General features: G+C 38.6%; 1 protein-coding gene across 1 annotated transcript in view; it reads right to left on the bottom strand.

Annotated features, from left to right (window-relative positions):
- The window catches only part of CSMD3 (CUB and Sushi multiple domains 3), a 3,006,114-nt gene that overhangs the window by 635,267 nt on the left and 2,348,081 nt on the right, over positions 1-22,766 (bottom strand). Inside the window, exon 33 of the mRNA XM_078686868.1 lies at positions 1,628-1,741. Within this exon, the coding sequence (XP_078542994.1) occupies positions 1,628-1,741 (114 nt within the window). The remainder of the gene's footprint in view (positions 1-1,627; positions 1,742-22,766) is intronic.

The following is a 22,766-nucleotide window of genomic DNA, read 5'->3' as shown; positions in this document are numbered from 1 at the left end:
TGTACATTAAGATACACAGGTGACTGAGATAACACGATGTGACTTAATACTACAGCAGTCAAACAATCTCAAATGTCCCAGTACAATCCCCCATAAGAAAATTACCCAGAAAGACATCTTTACCACCTCGTTCAAAAAAACACAATAAAGTAAACTATTGCGTGGGAGGAAAAACTTGGGTGCATTCATCGGATAGTAAGTACAGCACTCTTCTGTAGAAGGTGCTGTAAGAAATAATTTGTTTTGTTTACAACTTAATTTACAATACTAAAGAAATGATGGAAGGTGAGGCTAAATTCACGTAGAAACATACTGTACAATTGAAAACAGCAGTAGATCATTAAGCAATGGCAAATAAATAATAATAATTCATAATGCACATTTCATAGATATCTGATTGAACATATATTCTAAATTCATGCAGTGAACAAGACTGCAGTAAGAATACATTATATCATTTGAGAATAGTTAATATTTCATTGCAGTCTTACCTACATTTCTCAGTTATTTTATAGTGTGCCTTGATTTTCAATAAGATGCAACTATATTAATAACTTCATTCATATGAAAAATTTCCTTCCGCTCATCATTATCGTAACCATTTTTTTGACATTTGCTAACTATTAAACGGACATTATCCCTACTGTTTGAACTACCATTTTTCGCACATGAAAATTTAAATTATTTTTTATGGGGGCCTACCTGGAGGTTCAGCTATCTATTAAACATCACTATTTAAATATTTATTATTGTTAATATAGCAGTTCTCCTTACTTGTCAGACCCCCTTTACTAATTTGAAATTTGGCATAAATCTTAAAAAATGAAATGTAGATTGCATTGCATATTTTATTTTCACATGGGCTTTGCATGGTGTTTGGATTTAGTGAAGCTTTCCTTTAAAAAAAAGTGCATGTTATCTTACACATGCTGCACAGTGGTTCATTCTGCTGTTCTTTATATTTATATATATATATATATATATATATATATATATATATGTACATATAGCCAAGTGTCTCGAAGGCCAATATTTGCATGGGATTATTTAAATAATGATTCTACAAAAGTGAAGATTTATATTATTCCTCTTGGGCTTACAAATGTGGTTCCGAGTATTGAATAATAATTGTTTTTCAGCAGATAGATATATGCATTAACAGGCCACTAGCAAAGTATGTGACCAACAAGCAGCCTTTTGGGGATAGACAATTAATCACTAGGGGCCTGATTTAGATCTTTGCAGACTTGTTAGTCCTTGACAATGCTGAGGGATATCCCATCTGCGAAATATAAATCCTATTGAATATAGTGGGATCTATATTTTGGAGGACGGGATATCCGTCACCGTTGTGACAAAGTAACCCATCTGCTGAGATCTGAATCAGGCCCTATGAGGTTAGAGCTTTCTCACGATTCAAAATTATTAAGTGTACAATTGCTTCGAAAGGATGAGTTTAATGAATATTTATAAAAACTAAACATCATGAATTAGAACTCTGTTACTATATGTTCTGTATTTGTAGTCTTCACCTTTAAGTATAAGACCACTCGCATCTTCTGTTAGAACACTTATCCATATGATTTGAATGAAATTACTGATGCAAGATAGTTCTATTAAGAAATACCTGAATGAGATCCTGAGAGAGAAGATAAGAGAGCCGACTGCTGACTTGGTCCGTCATACACCTCAACCACATCATGGAGTGATGTCTGGAAAAACACAAACTGGCCAAAGACCACTGTGCAGCATCATAGAGCAACAAAATAAAGGGGAGAGAAAGAAAGATTGAGACAATGGAGATAGGGGGATTGTAGTAAGAAAAAGAAAATAACAGAGATAGAAAAGAGAGCAAGTACGTAGCTCAGAGTTTAGTATCTACTATGCATTACTTTTTTAAAACTATGAAATCATTCATTAAATAATTTAAAATGTAGCAATTTTCCAAAATGTGAAAATTGTACTGCCTAATGGAAGTATTCTATCATTGGTTCTAATGTTTAATTGTCTATGTTTAACATCTAGCACTAGAGATGTTTGAAAAAAACAAACCTAAACAGATAAATTGACAGCAATTTTTCTAATACAAAAACCTGAATGTTTTACAATTTATTGATACACTAGTCAAAATCCAGACTATCATCATTTTTAAAATAAGGGCACCATAAACTTGATTGAAAGTTCTCATTGTGATTATTTTCTTTAAACTGAGTAGACTAGCTAAATAACCTTCCGTTTTAGTGTTTAAAGTTAAAAGTATTTTCACTTGTCGAGAAATGTAAGCCCACAGTTTTGGGAATAAGTGATCGCTAGCATTACCAATCCATAGATTATGTAGCCATACTGAATTATATTCTTTTTTCAATGTCAAATTGATAGAACACTTCATCCCTACTGCAAGTTGGTGTGCTGACTAAACCATTTTTCCATGGATAATGTGGGATTCTTCAAGACTGTTCTGTGGCAGTGTTAATCTAACATTTTTGTAAAGCCTCCCTCCACCCTTCCCACCCTCGCCCGCCATGACAAATCCTCTACCCAACCATCCGCATCCTTACCACAAACACACCCAGCTACTCAGAAGATCGCTCGCACCCCGGCACCAGCACTTTCACCCATCCCCAGAAGACACCCCAGACACACACACCCATCGTTTCTCCCCCCACCAACATAATCCCAGTAGACACTAGACTGGATGTGATCATCTCCACACTTCATCTAATCAAAGAATACCTCCACGCTGTTAAAACCATGATATCGAATAACCCTTGTCTTCCAAGATCTTACATGCTTAACAAGGCCTCCACACACCCCCGTAGCACCAAAGACAGGGCTCCCAGATGGTTATCAGTACCCTCCCGCAACCTACCCTCCTGCCCATCACGTACTAACAATCATCATCTCTCCCAGACCGATCTTCGCTCTCTCTTGCTCTCCTACGAACAGCCCTCTACTACTACCACCGATCCCTGTTCACATAAGCCCATCCCTCCTATACTTGAAAACCCCCACAGGCCCGCAACTCACAATAACAGAGGAGTCATCGTCAATAATCTTTGTATTGTCACACCCACCCAGGAACACACCTCTTCCCCTGTAACCCCTTGTCTTAAATGCTCACTCCTGAATTGTAGATCGGCTTCGAAACACGCAACTGACATAGCCGACCTCATTACCTCAGCTAACCTTGACCTCATCATTCTCACCGAAACAGTACTTACAGACTCCTCCTCACCCCTCATCGACATCCTAGTTCCACCTAACTATGACATCATCAGACTAGACAGGGCAGGGGGTAAGAGTGGAGGGGGTATTGCATGCATACACCGGAGCAGCATCACCATTAACAGAGCCATTCCATTGGTACTCCCTTCCTGTGAATACTTCTGCCTCGACCTCAATAGTAATGGTAAACCTGTCTGCTCGCTCCACATCATATACCATCCACCTGGCGATAACCTACTATTCACCGAACACCTCATGAACGTGATCACATCACTCACCGGTCGACGAAATACAAAAATTTTCCTTGGTGACTTCAATCTCCACTGGAACGACCCTAGTGACTCAGTGGTCAACAGCCTAAAAAACTTCCTCAACGCCTTAGACCTCATCCAATTATGCAATACTCCTACACACAACAAAGGCGGAATCTTGGATTTAATAATCTCTAAGATCGATTCTACCCTTCTTGACTCGATCCTCCCTTGCGGCTGGTCTGATCATCACATCATCACCTTTTTCATCAATGAAACAATCAAGCTGACCCATGCCCAAGCTACAAAACCCAAGGTTTGGATTAGAGACTGGAAAAAGCTCAACACATTTTCTTTACCCTCCTCTAGCAAGACTCGACTTCTACCCCCTGCTGGAACTTCTAACGTAACAGACCTTACCAATCACTACCTAAACTCCATGACCAGGTTAATTAATGATTTTTCTCCCCTGCAACTAAAGAGAGTCTCCATGAAAGACTCTAAACCTTGGTTCAACGGTCTCCTTAACGAGGACAGACGTTCCCTCAGAACTGCTGAACGCAACTGGAGATCAGTACCATACACCAAGAACCTCCTGATTCTAAAAAGAAAAAGAAATGATTATTTTCGCAAGGTCAAACGAACTAAAGCTGACTTCTTTAGCCAACAACTTGACCAGGCAAAAAATCAACCCCAAAACTTTTTGAACTGATCAAATCGCAATCTAAGGACCACCCGCAAAGGCCACTTGAACCCACTCACCCACAACCATCTTGTGATGACTTTGCTAACCACTTTGACCTAAAGACGGAGAACATCAAGAAAGATCTTCTCAAGGACCTGATCTCTCAATCTTGCCCCCTCACCAAATTCCCTCCCTTACCCCTGAATGCTTCTCAACAACTCACACCCAAGTTTACATTGTTAAATAATGCAACATGGGCATTCTTTCACTCCTATTAGGAAGAAGCTATAGGCATATTGCTCAGCACCTTGAAACCCTCCAATCACCTCAATGACCATCTCCCCGCAAAGGTGGTTAAAGATCTTACACCGATGTTATTACCATTATGGACCAAGATCATCAACAACTCTCTTCAACAAGTCTGCATTCCTGATTCACTAAAGATAGGGCAAGTAACTCCCATCCATAAGAAACCCACAGCTGATCCCTTGGACCTCAACAACTACCGCCCTATCTCCAATATTCCCACCCCGGCCAAACTGATGGAAAAATGTGTTCATCACCAACTGACAAATCATATCAACCACTTCAACCTCCTAAATAAACACCAATCTGGCTTCCTTGCAAATCACAGCACGGAATCAGCCATGACACACATCATTGATGATGCACTTCAACTCCTAGATCGTAACGAAGCATGTCTCCTAATCCTATTAGATCTCTCTTCAGCGTTCGACACGGTCAAACACGATCACTTGATAGAGCTGTTGAACCACAGAATGGGTCTTTCAGGTCCTGTGCTCGATTGGTTCACCTCCTTTTTGCAAAATCGGACTCAAAAATTCAAGATCAACAACACACTGTCCAACTCTGTTCCGGTCACACTAGGAGTCCCTCAAGGCTCCTCTCTATCCCCTACACTCTTCAACCTCTTCATGGAGCCTCTTACTGATCTTCTACAAACATCCAACGTGCAATTCCACATGTATGCAGACGATACCCAACTCTACCTCAAGATCAACACCTTAGATGACATTACTTTGCTCAACAATACACTTAAGACCACCCAAACCTGGCTGGCTGTGAATCACCTCAAACTAAATGCTTCAAAAACAGAATTCCTCCTCATTGCCCCCCCACCAAAGTCCCCACTATGCACAATTTGATAAAACACCTTACAGCACTTGATGTTCAACCAACTATTGTGGACTCTGCGAAATCACTTGGCATAACTTTGGATTGTAACCTTAATATGCAGAAGCACATTAGTAATGCTACGAAGGGAGCAAACTTTCAGATCAACACACTAAGGAAGCTTAAGCCCTTCCTACCCCCAAATGACTTCAAGTTAGCAGTGCAGGCATTAGTTCTACCACGGTTGGACTATGGTAGTGTCTCGTTATGTGGTCTTCCCAAATCCTCCACAGCTACCCTTAGAGCCTCCACCAATGCCGCAGCGAGACTCATCACTGGATCAAAAAAAAGGGCCCACATCTCCCCGGATCTAAAATCTCTAAACTGGCTGCCGTTTAAAGCCAGAATCCACCTCAAAATAGCGTGCATGACGCACAAGGCCCTACATCATAATGCACCAAGTTATCTCACACAAAAACTCACAATTTCTGGAGGATCAAGATCGACAAGAAGTGCGGAAAACTTCCTCCTGAAACCACAAATATTCAAGAAGAAAAAAACATATAATCGGTCATTTTCAGGAATGGCACCCAGGATTTGGAATGCCCTACCATCAGAAATAAGACGTAACCCTTCCATCCCTTCCTTCAAACTGGAAGTAAAAGGCATCCTTATGGCAAAATTTAAATAATCATTCCCATATAGTTTTATGGAGAACTACTAAACTATTGCTTATCTTTGATATGTACAATTTTATTCCACTGGCGATGACTACTTAAAGCAATGTCTGACTTATTCCTGTGTTCTTGTACTAAGCATTCTGACTTTACTCTTACTGTCCTGTCTATTTTTTATTGTTCTGATATGCCCTTACTCTGACTGTAATGCTCTTGGTTTTCTTTTGGTTCTACTTATTTTTATCAATCTGTTATACCTATACACTTGTACTGTAAAGCACTCTGATACCCATAAGGGTCTTGTTCGCGCTATATAAAACTTTAAAAATAAAATAAAATAAAAGTAAAATAAATAAAGTACACATTTGACATTGATTTCCTCAGCAACACTGACACCTCCTACTGAATCTCTTCATGGAACTGTATAGCTTGGTATATTAATACCTATAACATGATATATACTGGGAAGAAAAATTAAGAGCCTGATTTAGATTTTTGTGGTTGTGGACAGAATATATTGTTATCTATGCACTCTGAATTGGGCAAAGGAGACATCTGTCACTTTTTGGCGCATGTGCCACATCCACCAAACTCTAAAGACCATACGTTCCACAGAGTATATTAAGAGAAAATATATTCAGCAAAAGCTCAGTACTACTGTAATACTTATTGACTACATCATAGCATGAGAGACTGGAGCAAACAACAGTCATTCTGGATTATATGGCATCACTCTCAGCTCCTCTTGGAATAAGGGGCACGATTGAGCCACTGCCAAGGCACCCAGCCAAGGGTACTGAATCTAGGTCCCAAAGATTTGTGACTGTTCTAAGAACAAGCATCTTATGTCTATGCTGCCCTTTTTGATTTGCTTTTGACCATTAACGTGCTTGATCTCCGTGGTGTAGCTTTATAAAGTGAGCACATCACTAGTGGCCAGTTTAAATCGACATTTTAATTTTTTAATTAATATAATTAGTATGATAAGGCACCTGTCTATGTGTATGGCCTCTACACAGTTGAGCTCACTGCAGATAGCAGAAAAGGAATTATTTTCCCATTGAAACCTGGAAAAACAGAGTTATTTACTGAAGCACATATTGGTAATGTGTAAAAGTAATTGCAACCTTACATTAGCCAAATATGATACACTGGTCATATTTACTTAAGTCACAATAGAACAGCAACAAAGCTGATTTCGGTTTTTGTGCTAATGCCCGCTGCCAGTTTGAAATGCATACTGCCTGAGCTCAGATGAATGGATTTCAGGTGTATAAACATTTATAACATGGATCACTCCTCTTTGACACGTTCGGGGAAGGTGGGGATGCCATCTGCTGCTTTACAGAGTAGGCAACAAAACACCCATGATAGTAGAGGGGAAATTCCAGTTTGTTGCTGTTGGACTTGGCCCTTTTTGCAGGGTCATGCCTAAACTTTTTGCCTTTCTCCTAGCCTTTTTTCTGACAAGTTGTTGGGGGTTTCAGGACTCTGGGCACTTTAGCACTGCTGTTCAGTGTAAAGTGCATGTGCTCTCTGTGTTAAATATGGTAAACTTGGTCTACACCTGTTTGGCCTATCTAGTTAACCTGTCAGTCCCCTGTAGAGTGGTTCCTGACATACCCATGGCTGGTAAATTAAATGCTACTGGTGGGCTTGCAGCGCTGATTGCGCCACCCACCAAAGTAGCCTTTCAAACCTATCTCAGGCCTCTGCCATTGCAGGGCCTGTGCACGCAGTGTCACTGCCGCTGTGACGTGGCACCTAAAGTGTGTGCCATGTCTGTGACACCCCTTTTACTACATGTCAGTCACCCCTTATGTAGGCCATAGCTAGCCCTATGGGCAGGGCGCATTGTAGGTAAAAGATAGGACATGTACCTTAAGTGTGTGACATGTCCTGGTAGTGACAAACAGCCATTTGAATTTCTCACTACTGTGGGGCTGCCCTCCCATAGGAATGCATTGGGGATTCCCTGATAAATGTTTCAGTGGTAATCCCTGATATGAGAGGCGCAGTGTGGTCACGTTTGGAATGTTTGAAATAGTGATAATAAATGCTACGCAATGGTGTCCACAGATTTATTATAACTATTTTAGAAATGCCACTTTTAGAAGTTGTCATTTCTGTGTGCTACGTGTCTGCCTGCCTGATGTGAATTGCATGTCTGGCTTTTGAGTGACAGGGGCTGGTGAGATGTGTGTGGCTCCAGGAGGGGCAGGGTGAGTCAGCGCTAGGCTGAATGAGATATCTACATTTTGAGTAGTGGGAGGAGAAGTCCCTGGTCCCTGAATAGGATTCTGCCTTGGAAAACAAAGTGCTCCAAATCCCCCCTGAACCAGTTGCATCTAGTTCCCCCCTGCCCTACACTGAAGACAAAGAAATGCTGAGTATAAGCTGTGACCCCATGATGTTGTTCCTGTTCTGTGCTTGCTTGGAGGGGACCCTCTGCCAGGAGGCACCGCGGTGGGACCCAGCACCAAGGACCCTTTAGCATGCCTGCTGGAGCCAGTGTCTCGTGAGCGCTGTATTCAAATTGCTAGAGGAGAGCGCAAGAACCCTGCAGCACGGAGCAGCAACATACCTCAAGGGAATCCCGACACGGGGATTCCCTCTCCTGAGTGCTGATGGAGCGAGATAGAAAACAAAATTTTGTTTAAACTCGCAAAATCACATTTCCATAACATGAATAAAATTATTAATGATTTGTGATATGTCGTGCTAATACAACCTAGATTAAACTTTACACGTGGGGGGACTAACATGTGTGCTCATAAACGTGCATAAATGTTGCATCTTTTTGTTCGTGCAAAATAATAAAATAATTTATTGTTTTCGTTTTTGTCATTACTAACTGCTGCATACTTAAAATAAGCATGTGCTTGTTTTGCTTTTTCTTGTCTGTGTGATGTCATTTCTACTATTCTAGGTGCGTATGGGTCTCATAGAAAAACGGAGACTGGTAAATATAAACGCTGCTTTATTTGTTTGCAATGGCTAGGTAACATTTTGATTAATCGGGTGGACTAATTATTTAGTAAACCATGGGGTGGATACAGAATATACTTTATTTCTTACATTAATACTTTTCTTGTGTTTGTTTTATACTAGAAATCATAAGTTGCCTGCTTTTGAGGCCTAGCTATTTGAGCCGCAAAATAAAAGCTGATCTATAATTCTGCAGAAAGTCACGAGACGCCCATTCTGAATTAAAACGTTTATTGAAGCTGCATTCACAAAGCAAAAACTGATGAGCTGACATCATTCTGTCGGACATGGCCAAGGTCGAAAGTGAACTTTTTGTCAGTCCTTAACTTGGCATCCGCGGAAGTTGCACCGTAAGACTATGGAAGCTGCGAGGATGACTTAAAACAAAGTTGCAATCGCAGGAAGCCTCTGGCTTCACGTGGAAGAGACAATGGTCTTTGTAAGACATGATTTTGTGGAACTTTTTAAGAATCGGGTGACATGTCACTTGTCACTCTCAGCCAATGGGACGTCGAGTATTTCTGAAAACTTTCCTTTGCTAGTTTAGTTAGCGTAGAAAGGTATAAAAAGTCATGCCCTTAGGGTTGGGCTGGCTGCTGCTTTCTGACTTTCCGATGAGGGTGATGTGCTGCTGGACTTTGCGTGGAGCACGTAAGAATCCTCAAAGATCTTTACTTTAATTTCTGTCTATTTAGCTCAGTTAGGAAAATATGTTTTAGAAATGCTAAACTTTATATAATTCTTTGAAGTTAATTCAATTACTTAAATTGTATTTTTCTTATTTCTTACCATCATGCTTGCTTTATTGCAAATAATTTTCATTTATAAGACTTATAACATATATACCATAATTTAGAAAATAAAATCTTACTTTTGACAAACAAGCTGGTCTTGGTTATTTAGAAGTATAGGTTACCTTTAGCTAGATCACGTCGCCTATGGTGGTCGTTTAAATGATTGGGTTTTATTCTAATGACAATATTCTTTCTGCAAATGTATAAAATGTTTATAGTGTGTAGATAATGTGTATATAGATTTATTCTGACCACCTGATTCAGTAGGCCCAAAATATATCAGGTTCATAAATGGGTCCATATTTAGTATAGAATTTTGTTTATAGGTTATGAAGTTGGGTAGCGTAGTTTATGATATATTTTCTATAGCCCGCTGGATCAATTATCTGGTAGCAGAAATTGATGGTTGCTAAGGAGTAACCAAGGTAACATGTTGGTTGCTAAGGATTGCGTCATGGTATGAAAATAGGATTAATGTTTTAACACTCGTTAAGTTCGTTTTTCGTGCCTATCTGTAAGCTATACCGGTATAGATTGTGTGGCGAGAAATTAGTCACGCAAGCCATCTGTTCGTTTGTAGTGATATCGCCGAGTATCACAAGAGGTATCGCCGTGTACCATAGTGTTGTCGCCGAGCAGCACAGTGTTAGGGCTAGGTCTGATTCTTGTATAGTGAGGATTTTCTAAGAAATCAAAGCAGCATGAGAATAGGGACAAAGCGCCTTCCATAAAACTCACTGTGATGAGAGTATTAGTTATATCCGAGCTTGAGTGAAGGGTAAAATTAGCGTCGGTGCATGATTATCTATAAACAGGTTAGAGTCCTGTACGGGTACATGTTTCATATCTATAAACAGGTGAGAGCCCTGTACGGATAACGTCGTTATTTTGCTAACGGTGCATGATTTCTATAAACAGGTGAGAGTCCTGTACGGATTTCATGCGTGTTTGAATTTAGGGAATTTTCCGTGTAAAAGTGCGAGTTTGAGTTGTATTTTATGTTCAAGTGGAACTCTTAGAACTTTCACTTCGCGGTGGGTTCAGAGCAAAGCGAGTTCATAATTATACTTGCTAGAAGGGTGGGGTAAGGTTACTCTACTAACAATTGAATATTATCCTTAGTGTGAATAGCGCCGTCTATTCCGAAGTGTGGATACTTGAATGTATGTAAACTATCCTAATTAGTGAAACGAACAGATGTTGTCTTTATAAGTCATTGTTAAGAATTAATTTACACTGAAAAGTGTTTTTAAAATGGCGCTGTGAAAAGATTTTGTGAAGGAGGGGTAAGCGCCAGGAGTGAGAAGCGAGAAACCGCAGCTGCTGTGTACGTCACAGAGTCGCGCTGGGATTGGGTGACCTACGTCACAAGCTGTATTCTGATTGGCTCCTGAGTCTCTGACGGCCTGTGAGCTAATTGGTCCTTAGGAAAATCTCCAAAATTATTGGTCGAGCTGAAAAGTGACGCAGCTCAACTGCCATTGGCTTGTTGGTGTGTTTCGCGCACGGATTGGTTGTTTTGCGGAACATCCCGGAAATATTTTACGAACGATTTTGTGAATTAAATTTTACTTTTGAAAATGAGTTATCATTTTAAACATGTTGAGAAAAAGACAACATTATTTCAGAAATTCAAGAATTTATTTTCACCTGACAAGAAAATCGAAACGCGAGGTGGTAAACTACTTCATAAGTATAAAACACCTGCAGCGTACATGGAAGGTGAATACGGATATCATACTGTCTTATGGTTCGACAGTTGGAAACGTTATACTAAAAACGATGGTGTTTTGGCTTGGCCTGATGATGGTTCATTTAATGTAAGAGTTTTAAGAAACTTACGAGAGAAAATGAATGCTCTTGTTCCAAAACCGAGACCAACTCAATTTGAAGCTTTAGTTGAGTGGGAAGATGAGATGTATCAGTTACAAAGAGAAGCTAGTGGAATTAAAAGACCTTCTAAAAATCCATCATGGAAAAGAGAAACTCATGAAGATAGATTACGAATGTGGAGACAGGGAAACATGAGTGAAGGATTGTATTTAATTCATGAAATGGTAATGGGTTCTCCTACAGGGAAATCTATGGAAAGTGAATCTGAGGATGCAGTTATGGAAGAAATATATACAACTGCTAGAAAGAAACAGCCTAATCAACCTTTGAGACCTCCTAGATCATGGTCTACTCCGGTGGTTTCTACTGAAACTTCACCGAGTGCACCTCCAATTAATGAAGCTCCTAAACTTTATCCAAATAATTGTGAAATCACTGAAACTCCTAGAAGACCAGAATTTGAGAATGCTCGAAATGAAGGTAGACATTTTTCAATGACTCCAAGAGCAAGGGAACCTCCAAAAGATTATGCAAGAGAGACAAGAAATGTTGATGATGTCGATTATAATGAATATTTAAGGTCTAAAGAAGAATTAATTAAAAGAATGACAAAAGGCATGGAAGCTGTCACAGTTCCAGTAACAATAGGTCCTGTTCAGCCTATATTTGATCAAAGAAATACAAACAAAACTGGATTAACTATTCCTTTAAATACAGAAATTCAAAAGCCTGCTGAAAAATTTTATTCAGACTTGACAGAATTAAACACTTCTAGATCGAGAATGCCTGATTTAACCTTTAATGAGGATTTATCTCCAAAAACACCAATGGGTGCTATGTCAGATGTAGGAAGTCCTGAAGTCAGGGTAACTACACCAAAGCTTGATGTGGCCAAATTAAAAGCAAATATTGAAGAATTAATAATTGGAACAATTGGCCCAGATAGTTTAAATTACTATCGGGATGATGAACTATTATTCATTTGCAAAAGTATTCAATGGAAAACGAAAAATAAATATGATCAATTAGAGGATCTAGCTGCAGAACTTGAAATCGATGTGAGTAAACAAAAGAATTTTGCAAAACATTACAGATTAGATTTCTCAGAAAGCGACATTGAGAGTTTGAACTCAATGGGAAGAATAGTTCACATTAAAGATTTAATTGTCTATATCAAAAAGCTAGGAGAACTGAACAAATGGAGAGTGAAATGGACTAAAAGGAAGGAAGATGAAAGATTAGAAAGAATGTCAAAACAATTTCCAATGAGAGAAGTTGCAGGTGGAGGATATGTTCATGTCCCATGGTCGAGACAAGACATTCTGTTATTCACAAATGATTTTCCTAAATTAAGAGAGAAACCTGTTGAGTGGTACAGGCAAGTCGATAGATTTATCAAAGTGTCAAAAGTTCTGTGGATTGATTTGGATGGATTTTTTGACATTGTTGTTCCATCTGATCTTTGGACAGAATGTAAGATATCTATTAGTTGGCCAAAAACAGAACCTGAGCGAATCAAAGAAACAGGTGCCCCAAATCCACTTGTAATGGATTTTTATGAGAAAGTAATTGTTTGGATGAAAAACAAAATTCCACCCAAAGAAGTTGATTGGGTTAAAATAGAAAGAACAGAGCAGGAAACAAAAGAATCAGTTCATTCTTTTTATGAAAGACTACTGTTAATCTTTAAACAATACAGTGGTTATGAAAAATTAGATGAGAAAGACATGAGTCATTTTATCTATAGATTTGTTTATGGACTAAAACCTGAAATTGGAGAAATGATCAGAACTAGCATTGTCGGATGGCAAGCACTATCTATAGATGATATTCTGAGAAAAGCAAAATATTGTAGCGATGAATTAGAAGTAAAACAGAAGAAGCTGAAGGAGAAAGCCATGTGGGCACAGGTAAAAGTGGCTGAGCAACAGATTGCCAGCATGGGAAATAAGAACACTAATTTTGTTCAAACTGGAAATACGAACCAGATACAAGGAAAGTTTAAAAGTAATAATTTCCAAAAGAAATTTAGCCCAAAGATAGAAGAGCTGAAACAAAGATTACCTTGTTTTAATTGTGGCGAAATTGGACATTGGAGGGACGAGTGTCCTCATCCTCCTAGAAACTTAAAGAATCCCTTATTGAATCCACAGATGCAGAATGGTGTTAACGTGCAGCAACAGCTACAGATGCAACAGGGGTTAAATGAATTTAATATTCAGCGACAATTACAACAACAGCAACAACAACAGGTGAATAATCGTCAGGACCAGTTGCCACAACCACCTTTTCCGAATTGTGGGGGAGTTCAAAAATATAATCCAAACGTGGGATTTCAGGGATGTGAACAGGTAATAAAACCACAAAAACAGCAAAAACAGCAAAGGGTTCAAATGCAAAATGCTTCACAACAATTTTTATTAACAGAAAGCCAAGACAGTGATTCTGATGATTATTGCTGACGGTGCCCGAGAGAGGAGGAAGAGTGTGTTGTTGGAGCCACTCTTGAGGTTGACCAGTCTGGTCCTTATGTAAACGGGAAAGTTAATGATGTAGACATCACTTTTCTAGTGGACACTGGTGCTACCCGTTCTACTGTTAGATCAGTGGAAATTGAAAACCTACCTCTCTCTGGGGATACCATCCAAGTTGTCGGAGTAAGTAATCAGCAAATTAAAACAGACCTAACTGATCCAGTACCAGTTGAAATTGGAAATTACAGAGACAAACACAGATTTGTGGTTTGTAATAGTAGTCCAGTAAATCTATTAGGTAGAGACATCCTATGTAAAATGAATTGCAGAATATATTGTTCTCCTGAAGGAGTTGAATTACAAACAATGGAGGAAGATGGTTTATACAGAATGACAATGATGATGATGGAAGCAGAAGAAACAAAATTGTTTCCTGCATTTGAAGAAAAAGATTTACCTGAAGAGCTAAAAGAAACAGTGAAATCTGAAATATGGGATTTTACTGGGAATGAGATGGGTCTGATGAAAAACGTAGATCCTGTTAAAATTGCATTGAAACAGGGAATAGAATTTCCAAACACTCCACAGTATAAAATGAAAACAGAGACAATTGAAGGTATTACACCTGTAATTAAAAAATTAATCAAGCAAGGTGTATTGGAAGAAATGAAGAGTAGCTCTTGTAATTCACCAATTATGGGAGTTAAAAAGGCTAACGGAACATTTAGGATCGTACAAGATCTGAGAAAGGTTAATCAAATTGTTATTCCATGTTGTCCTGTGGTTCCAAATCCAGCAGTGATTCTATTTCAGATTCCATATGATGCTGAATGGTACACAGTCATTGACCTTTGCAATGCATTCTTTACTGTTCCTCTACACCCAGACAGTTATGAAATCTTTGCTTTCAGATTCCAAGGTAAGACCCTTGGATGGACAAGAATCCCTCAGGGCTATACAGAAAGTCCTTCAATCTTTAACGAACTGTTAAAAAGATCATTAGAAGATTTAGACTTACCAGGTAGGTCTACGTTGGTGCAGTATATTGATGATTTGTTAATAGCTGCTAAGACAAGAGAAAATTGTGTAACAGACACAATAATTCTGTTAAATCGCCTTGCAGAAGAAGGACATAAAGTGTCCCCAGCAAAACTACAGTTTTGCAAACAGGAAGTGAAATATCTTGGTCACAGAATTGCAAAGGGAAAAAGACAAGTAACAATAGAGAGAATAAAAATGATTCAAGCAATGTTACCGCCAAGAACACAAAGACAGGTCAGAATGTTCTTGGGAATGGTAGGTTACTGTCGACAATGGATAAGTGGATTTTCAGTAATTGCGAAACCACTACAAAGACTGACCAAATCAGATGTAAAAGATCCAATTATTCTCAATGATGTTGAGATGGAATCTTTTGAGAACCTGAAAAAGAGCTTATGCCAAGCTCCTGCTTTGGGTATGCCAAATTATGAGAAAGATTTTGAACTGTATTGCAGTGAGAGAGAAGGATGTGCATTATCTGTGTTAATTCAGAGACATGGAAACCTAAAGAAACCTATTGCATATTTCTCTGCAGTTCTTGATCCAATTGCAAAAGCATTACCAGGTTGTTTAAAAGCAGTTGCAGCTACAAGTATCAGTCTTGAACAAAGTGAAGGAATCATTATGGGATTTCCTGTGAAAGTTTTTGTGCCTCATTCAGTTGAAATATTACTGACAAGAGGTAAGACTCAACATTTAACAAGTAGCAGATTGACAAAGTATGAGAAAATCATACTAGGAGCAGATAATGTTTCGATTTCAAGATGTTTGAATCTGAATCCTTCTACATTACTGCCTGATTCTGAAATTGTTGATGACATCGAGACAGAACATGAATGTTTAGATGTCATGGAATTCTGCACAAAACCAAGAAAAGACATCAAAGACAGACCTTTGCCTGAATCGGATTTTGTCTACTTTGTAGATGGCTCATGCTTAAGATCCGAAGGTGGTGTCTTGAAAGCTTCATACTCAGTTTGTACAGTCGAAAACATTAAAGAAGCATCATGTCTTGAAGGAGTTCGTTCAGCTCAAGTAGCTGAATTGATTGCTTTAATTCGTGCATGTGAAATATCAAAGGATATAAGAGTTACCATCATTACTGATAGCCAGTATGGGTACGGAGTTGTGCATGATTATGGACAACTCTGGTCACAGAGAGGATACATGACATCAACAGGATCACCAATTAAAAATGCAGTTTTCATTAGAAGATTAATTGAAGCAATACAATTGCCAAAAGAAATTGCCATAGTCAAGTGTGCAGCACACACTAGAGGAACTGATTATATTTCCAAAGGAAATGCCTTCGCAGATGAAACAGCAAAGTACTGCGCAAGGAAAAATTATTCTTACAATCGGAATAGAAGTACAGAAACTGATTCAAATTCATTAATGCTAACAACTATTGTAGAAACATGGAATGAGATTAGAGATTTACAAAACGAAGCAGATGATGAAGAAAAAGACCAGTGGTTAAGATCAGATTGTAGACAACGTGATGAAGATGGAGTGTGGGTTTACAAAGATGGCAGAGTAGTTTTACCAAATTGCATGATTTCTGACATGGCCAGATTATATCATGGTCCTGCACATTTAGGAAGAGATTCTATGGTCAGACTGTTTAAAGAAACATGGTTCAATACCAAATTTAGAACCATTGCAGAATCTTTTTGTCAAAGGTGTTTATCATGCCAACAAATGAATCCAAACAGAAAATCAGTGGTGGGGACAGGAATAATTGGTCGAGAGGGTGGTCCCTTCACCAGGTTACAAATAGATTTCATTGAAATGCCCTTACACAACTGTTTGAAATATGTACTTGTAATTGTATGCTTGTTCTCAAAGTGGGTAGAGGCTTTTCCTACACGACATTGTGATTCAATTACAGTAGCAAAACTAATGCTCAGAGAAATCATCCCAAGGTACGGTTTTCCAGTCACTATTGAGAGTGATGGAGGAAGCCATTTTGATAATAAACTGTTGAAGTTAATTTGCGAAGCTATGAGTATTGAGCAGAAAATACACTGTGCATACAGACCAGAGGCATCAGGTGTAGTTGAACAAATAAATGGAACTATCAAAAACAGAATTGGGAAAATGTGTCTAGAGACAGGAGTTAAGTGGACTGATGCTCTTCCACTTGTTTTGATGTCAATAAGAAGTACACCAGATAAAAAGACAGGTTTGAGTCCTCATGAAATTTTGATGGGAAGAGTTATGAGGCAAGCTTTTGTACCTGTAGGTAAACTGTTGAGCATAAATGACAGTGCAATTTTGGATTACTGTAAAAGGTTATCTGATATGGTAACTTCTGTGTCTAATCAGGTGGGAACTGAAGCACAATCAAATGACAAAGTTTTGACACATGATCTGAGACCTGGAGACTGGGTCAGAACGAAAGTACATCGGAGGAGGAATTGTCTATCTCCTAGATGGCAGAAACCTAGGCAGGTAATCTTGATCACTACTAATGCTGTAAAGTGCAGAGGATTGAAGCGCTGGATTCATCCAAGTCATACTATTCCAATACCAACTCCTGAGAATTCTGATGTTGAAAGTGATACAACAGATGACTCTGATTCTGAAGCAGAAGACAGAACAGAAGGTGAAGTAATTCCAGATTCTGAAGATCGACAAGAAAGTCGACATCTGGAAACTGTGCCAGTAAATGGAAATCTGACAAGAAAAGACTTAGAAATAATTGAAATAGATTCTGAAGGTGAAGAGAATCTGTTAAAAGGAAAGATAACTGAGGATTCGGTTGTAACTGAGGATTCGGTTGTCTATATTGAAGACAGAGAAGCTGAACCAAAAGAAGTTACAGACCAGGAGAGTATCGAAAGGCAGAGAACAAGCTCTGAAGTAAGGAACAAAAATCCGAAATCTGGGAAGCTAGAGGTAATTGAGGAAGAGGAGGAGAACGAATTACCGAGTACCAGTGATGGAAGACAAAGTGAAGTTCCTGAAGGAGTGAAATTGCCGAATAGAGAAGATCCTGAGTCAATAGAAATTTCAGACTACGAAACTGAAGAAAGTGATGTGGAAGGTGGAAGTGAAAGCAGAAAGAAAAGGACTTGGAAGTCAGAATCGAATAATTCTGAACCAAAGAAAAAGTACGTGAGAAAAGCAGACTACTGGCCTGGTGGAAGATTGAGAGTCAGATTGATTAAAAAGCCAATAGAACAAGTTGAAGAAATAAGTAGTCAAAAGAGTCCAGGAAAAGAAATTGGAGTTGGAAGGAAAATAGAAGTGATATCAAGAAAAGGGAAGAGAATAATTAGACCAAACCAGAAATACAAGTCTCCTGAGTGGACTTACTTAGTAATTCCACCTGTTATTGACATATATGATAGTAGTGAAGAAGAAAACGAAATCCAAGAAATTAGTGACAATGATTGAAGTACAAATTTATTAAATTGGCATAAGGCTGAAGAAATCCTGTTAGTTGACACAAGGTCGAAGAAAACTGTCTAATAGAAGAAAACTTATGTATGACATAAGGTCGAAGAAATCTTGTTTAGGGTTATAAAAAGAAAAATATATTTTAAAAGGGGGGTGTATATAAATTTTAAAATTTATTTTTAATTTTATTTTTGAGGCTAAAACTAACCTAAAAATGCCTTACATTAAGGAGAGCACTTCAAAATGCTCTGTTTTTAAAAGATGCTGTAAGATGACTCTGGTGTGTCTGCTCATTTTAGTTCTGCTCTGGTTGGTACTAGCTGTGATTATACCTTTAGAAATGAATAGAGAATTACACAAAGTTAACATAACAAGCAAAGCTCTGGTTAGCCAAACTAAACATAGTGCATCTGCAAAGGTTATTGATCATCAGCCTAACATTCATCAAGATAAATCAATAGGTGATTTTTCAAGCAATACTTTCACAAAGCTTTTGAGTGAATATGTAAAGGTAATGGATGCAAAGGATTGTTATGTGTGCGTTAAGTTACCCGCTTCTGTTTCTGAGGGAGTAACATATAATATGCTTCCTCTCACTTATGCTGTTACATGTAGTGTATTAACTAGTTTATTTTATCAAACTGGTCGTTTAGAATATTACTATTCAAATTATGATGAGATTTTTGCTAATGTTAAGATTGATAATGCTTTAAATAAGCATAAGAAAGCTAAACAATTAAGAGAATATTTCCTTGTTACTAACGAACTCACTTATGAGTATGCTTACAAGAATAATCTAACATGTAAATTAAGTGCTGAAGGGAAGAAATTTCTGAATATGGTTGAGGAGAGAAGAGCAATTTATAAGAGAAATGAATTAGTCAAGCAGACTAAGTCATCATTCTGGCAAAAAGAGGATGAGAAATTGAATGGCAAAATGCTTGAAAATATTGCAATTCACATAGACAAACCTGTTAGTGGAAAGCTTTGCATTAGAAGAGATAATACACTTTTTGATAATTATTTTGTAGGTGCAAGCAACTGTGAAGATACTTATCAGATTATGGGAGGTTGGGGATTTAAAGGTGGAAAAGATCCTATCTTTCCTGGAATTTATTTTGTTTGTGGTGACAAAGCCTACTACAACCTTCCAGACCATTGGTATGGAACTTGTTATGTGGGAATTGTTTTTCCTAAAGTGTTTCATGTTGACAGAGATTCAGAAGGATTATTTAAAATTCATAATTATGTAAATAGAGCTAAAAGAGAAACTTTTACTGAAGTTCTGGGAGATATTTTCCAAGCTGTAATACCTTTTGTTGGTATAACCCTAAATGCAGGGAGAATTAGAAAATTGTCCACTATAGTTGATAGATTATCAACTGACACTGCTGATGGATTTCAATTAGTGAATGTTGAAGTTATTGCAATTAGATCCATGGTAATTCAAGACCGTCTTGCTTTAGACATACTCCTAGCAAAAGAGGGGGGAGTCTGTGGCATTTTACATGTCCAACATTGCTGTACATATATACCGGATGAAAGTAAAAATATTGAAATGTATATTAAGAATATTACACAAATGCATTCTGAAATAATTCCTTTAGAAGAAGAAGATTTTACTGGGAAACTTTCAAATAGGTTTCAAGCAATTAAAAACTGGTTTCATAATATCGGAAGTTCAATTCTTGGCAAGATTCTGGCACCTTTGATTATAATTATATTTATTTTTATTTTGACTAAAGTAGGTTGTCTGTTGCATAAAAGAAAGAAGCATTTAAGAGAAAAGAAGAGAATTTATAAACTCAGAAAAGAAGAGGAAAGGGAGATTGAGTTGCAGGAGTTACATAGAGAGCGTCATGTTAATTGTAAAGATTATGCTGAAACAGACTTTTAGGTTTACTAATACAATGAATTTGAATCGATTTCTTATAAATTAAGTTTACCAAAATTTTGAGTGCTGGTGTGGTGATTTGTTAATCACCAGATGAGGGAGTTGATGGAGCGAGATAGAAAACAAAATTTTGTTTAAACTCGCAAAATCACATTTCCATAACATGAATAAAATTATTAATGATTTGTGATATGTCGTGCTAATACAACCTAGATTAAACTTTACACGTGGGGGGACTAACATGTGTGCTCATAAACGTGCATAAATGTTGCATCTTTTTGTTCGTGCAAAATAATAAAATAATTTATTGTTTTCGTTTTTGTCATTACTAACTGCTGCATACTTAAAATAAGCATGTGCTTGTTTTGCTTTTTCTTGTCTGTGTGATGTCATTTCTACTATTCTAGGTGCGTATGGGTCTCATAGAAAAACGGAGACTGGTAAATATAAACGCTGCTTTATTTGTTTGCAATGGCTAGGTAACATTTTGATTAATCGGGTGGACTAATTATTTAGTAAACCATGGGGTGGATACAGAATATACTTTATTTCTTACATTAATACTTTTCTTGTGTTTGTTTTATACTAGAAATCATAAGTTGCCTGCTTTTGAGGCCTAGCTATTTGAGCCGCAAAATAAAAGCTGATCTATAATTCTGCAGAAAGTCACGAGACGCCCATTCTGAATTAAAACGTTTATTGAAGCTGCATTCACAAAGCAAAAACTGATGAGCTGACATCATTCTGTCGGACATGGCCAAGGTCGAAAGTGAACTTTTTGTCAGTCCTTAACTTGGCATCCGCGGAAGTTGCACCGTAAGACTATGGAAGCTGCGAGGATGACTTAAAACAAAGTTGCAATCGCAGGAAGCCTCTGGCTTCACGTGGAAGAGACAATGGTCTTTGTAAGACATGATTTTGTGGAACTTTTTAAGAATCGGGTGACATGTCACTTGTCACTCTCAGCCAATGGGACGTCGAGTATTTCTGAAAACTTTCCTTTGCTAGTTTAGTTAGCGTAGAAAGGTATAAAAAGTCATGCCCTTAGGGTTGGGCTGGCTGCTGCTTTCTGACTTTCCGATGAGGGTGATGTGCTGCTGGACTTTGCGTGGAGCACGTAAGAATCCTCAAAGATCTTTACTTTAATTTCTGTCTATTTAGCTCAGTTAGGAAAATATGTTTTAGAAATGCTAAACTTTATATAATTCTTTGAAGTTAATTCAATTACTTAAATTGTATTTTTCTTATTTCTTACCATCATGCTTGCTTTATTGCAAATAATTTTCATTTATAAGACTTATAACATATATACCATAATTTAGAAAATAAAATCTTACTTTTGACAAACAAGCTGGTCTTGGTTATTTAGAAGTATAGGTTACCTTTAGCTAGATCACGTCGCCTATGGTGGTCGTTTAAATGATTGGGTTTTATTCTAATGACAATATTCTTTCTGCAAATGTATAAAATGTTTATAGTGTGTAGATAATGTGTATATAGATTTATTCTGACCACCTGATTCAGTAGGCCCAAAATATATCAGGTTCATAAATGGGTCCATATTTAGTATAGAATTTTGTTTATAGGTTATGAAGTTGGGTAGCGTAGTTTATGATATATTTTCTATAGCCCGCTGGATCAGTGCCGAGAGGTGACACGCGGGAGCCTACCATGCTTTATGATTATTGAAAACAGCGGGTTCCCACTCCACATGCGGCGCTAGTTGGCGGGTGCCCATCCCGCTTGTGTGTGTTGGAGGAAGGCGGGAGCCTACCCTGCACTGTGCGGTAACAGGGAATCGCCACCTCAACCCGGGGCAGGGGAAACCGGAAGCCAGGCAGAGCTGCCTGTTTGGCGGTGGGGCACTCCATGAGCAGAAGAAAGCAGACGGGAGCCTACCCTACGCCCCTGTGACCCAAAGAGAAGAGCGGGAGCCTTCCCCACCTCTGTGCACACCAGGAGGAGCCCTGCTGAGTCGCCATCAGCACCAGTGAGGTCAGGACGGGACCAGAGGAGGCACAGAGTCCTGCGAGCTGAGGAGGAAACGGAGACTTCGCTCCATGAGGCCAGAAGCTTGCCAGAGAGCACAGTGAGTGGGGCTCACACCGATCAGAGTTGATGTTCCCATTTTCGGTGCCTGGAGCATTGTTGACGCACCCGGCGAAACCAGGTAAAGGGGGGCTGAGTTGGAAGCTTCTTGTAGTGCTCCCCGGGGCCCCCATAGTGCCAGTGCCTGTTTCATTACAGCAGCTGCACCACAATTGCGAGCAGCTGCAATGTGGGGCCGCAGTTACTTTGAAGTCCCTGTGGGGCTCTAGAGGCACTTTTTACAGCTGCCCTGCGAGAGCGCTGGGCAGCTGCCACG

Source organism: Lissotriton helveticus, chromosome 4_1, assembly GCF_964261635.1.
Source record: "Lissotriton helveticus chromosome 4_1, aLisHel1.1, whole genome shotgun sequence".
NCBI classification, from domain to species: domain Eukaryota; kingdom Metazoa; phylum Chordata; class Amphibia; order Caudata; family Salamandridae; genus Lissotriton; species Lissotriton helveticus.
This window is presented reverse-complemented; position numbering and strand designations above follow the sequence as displayed.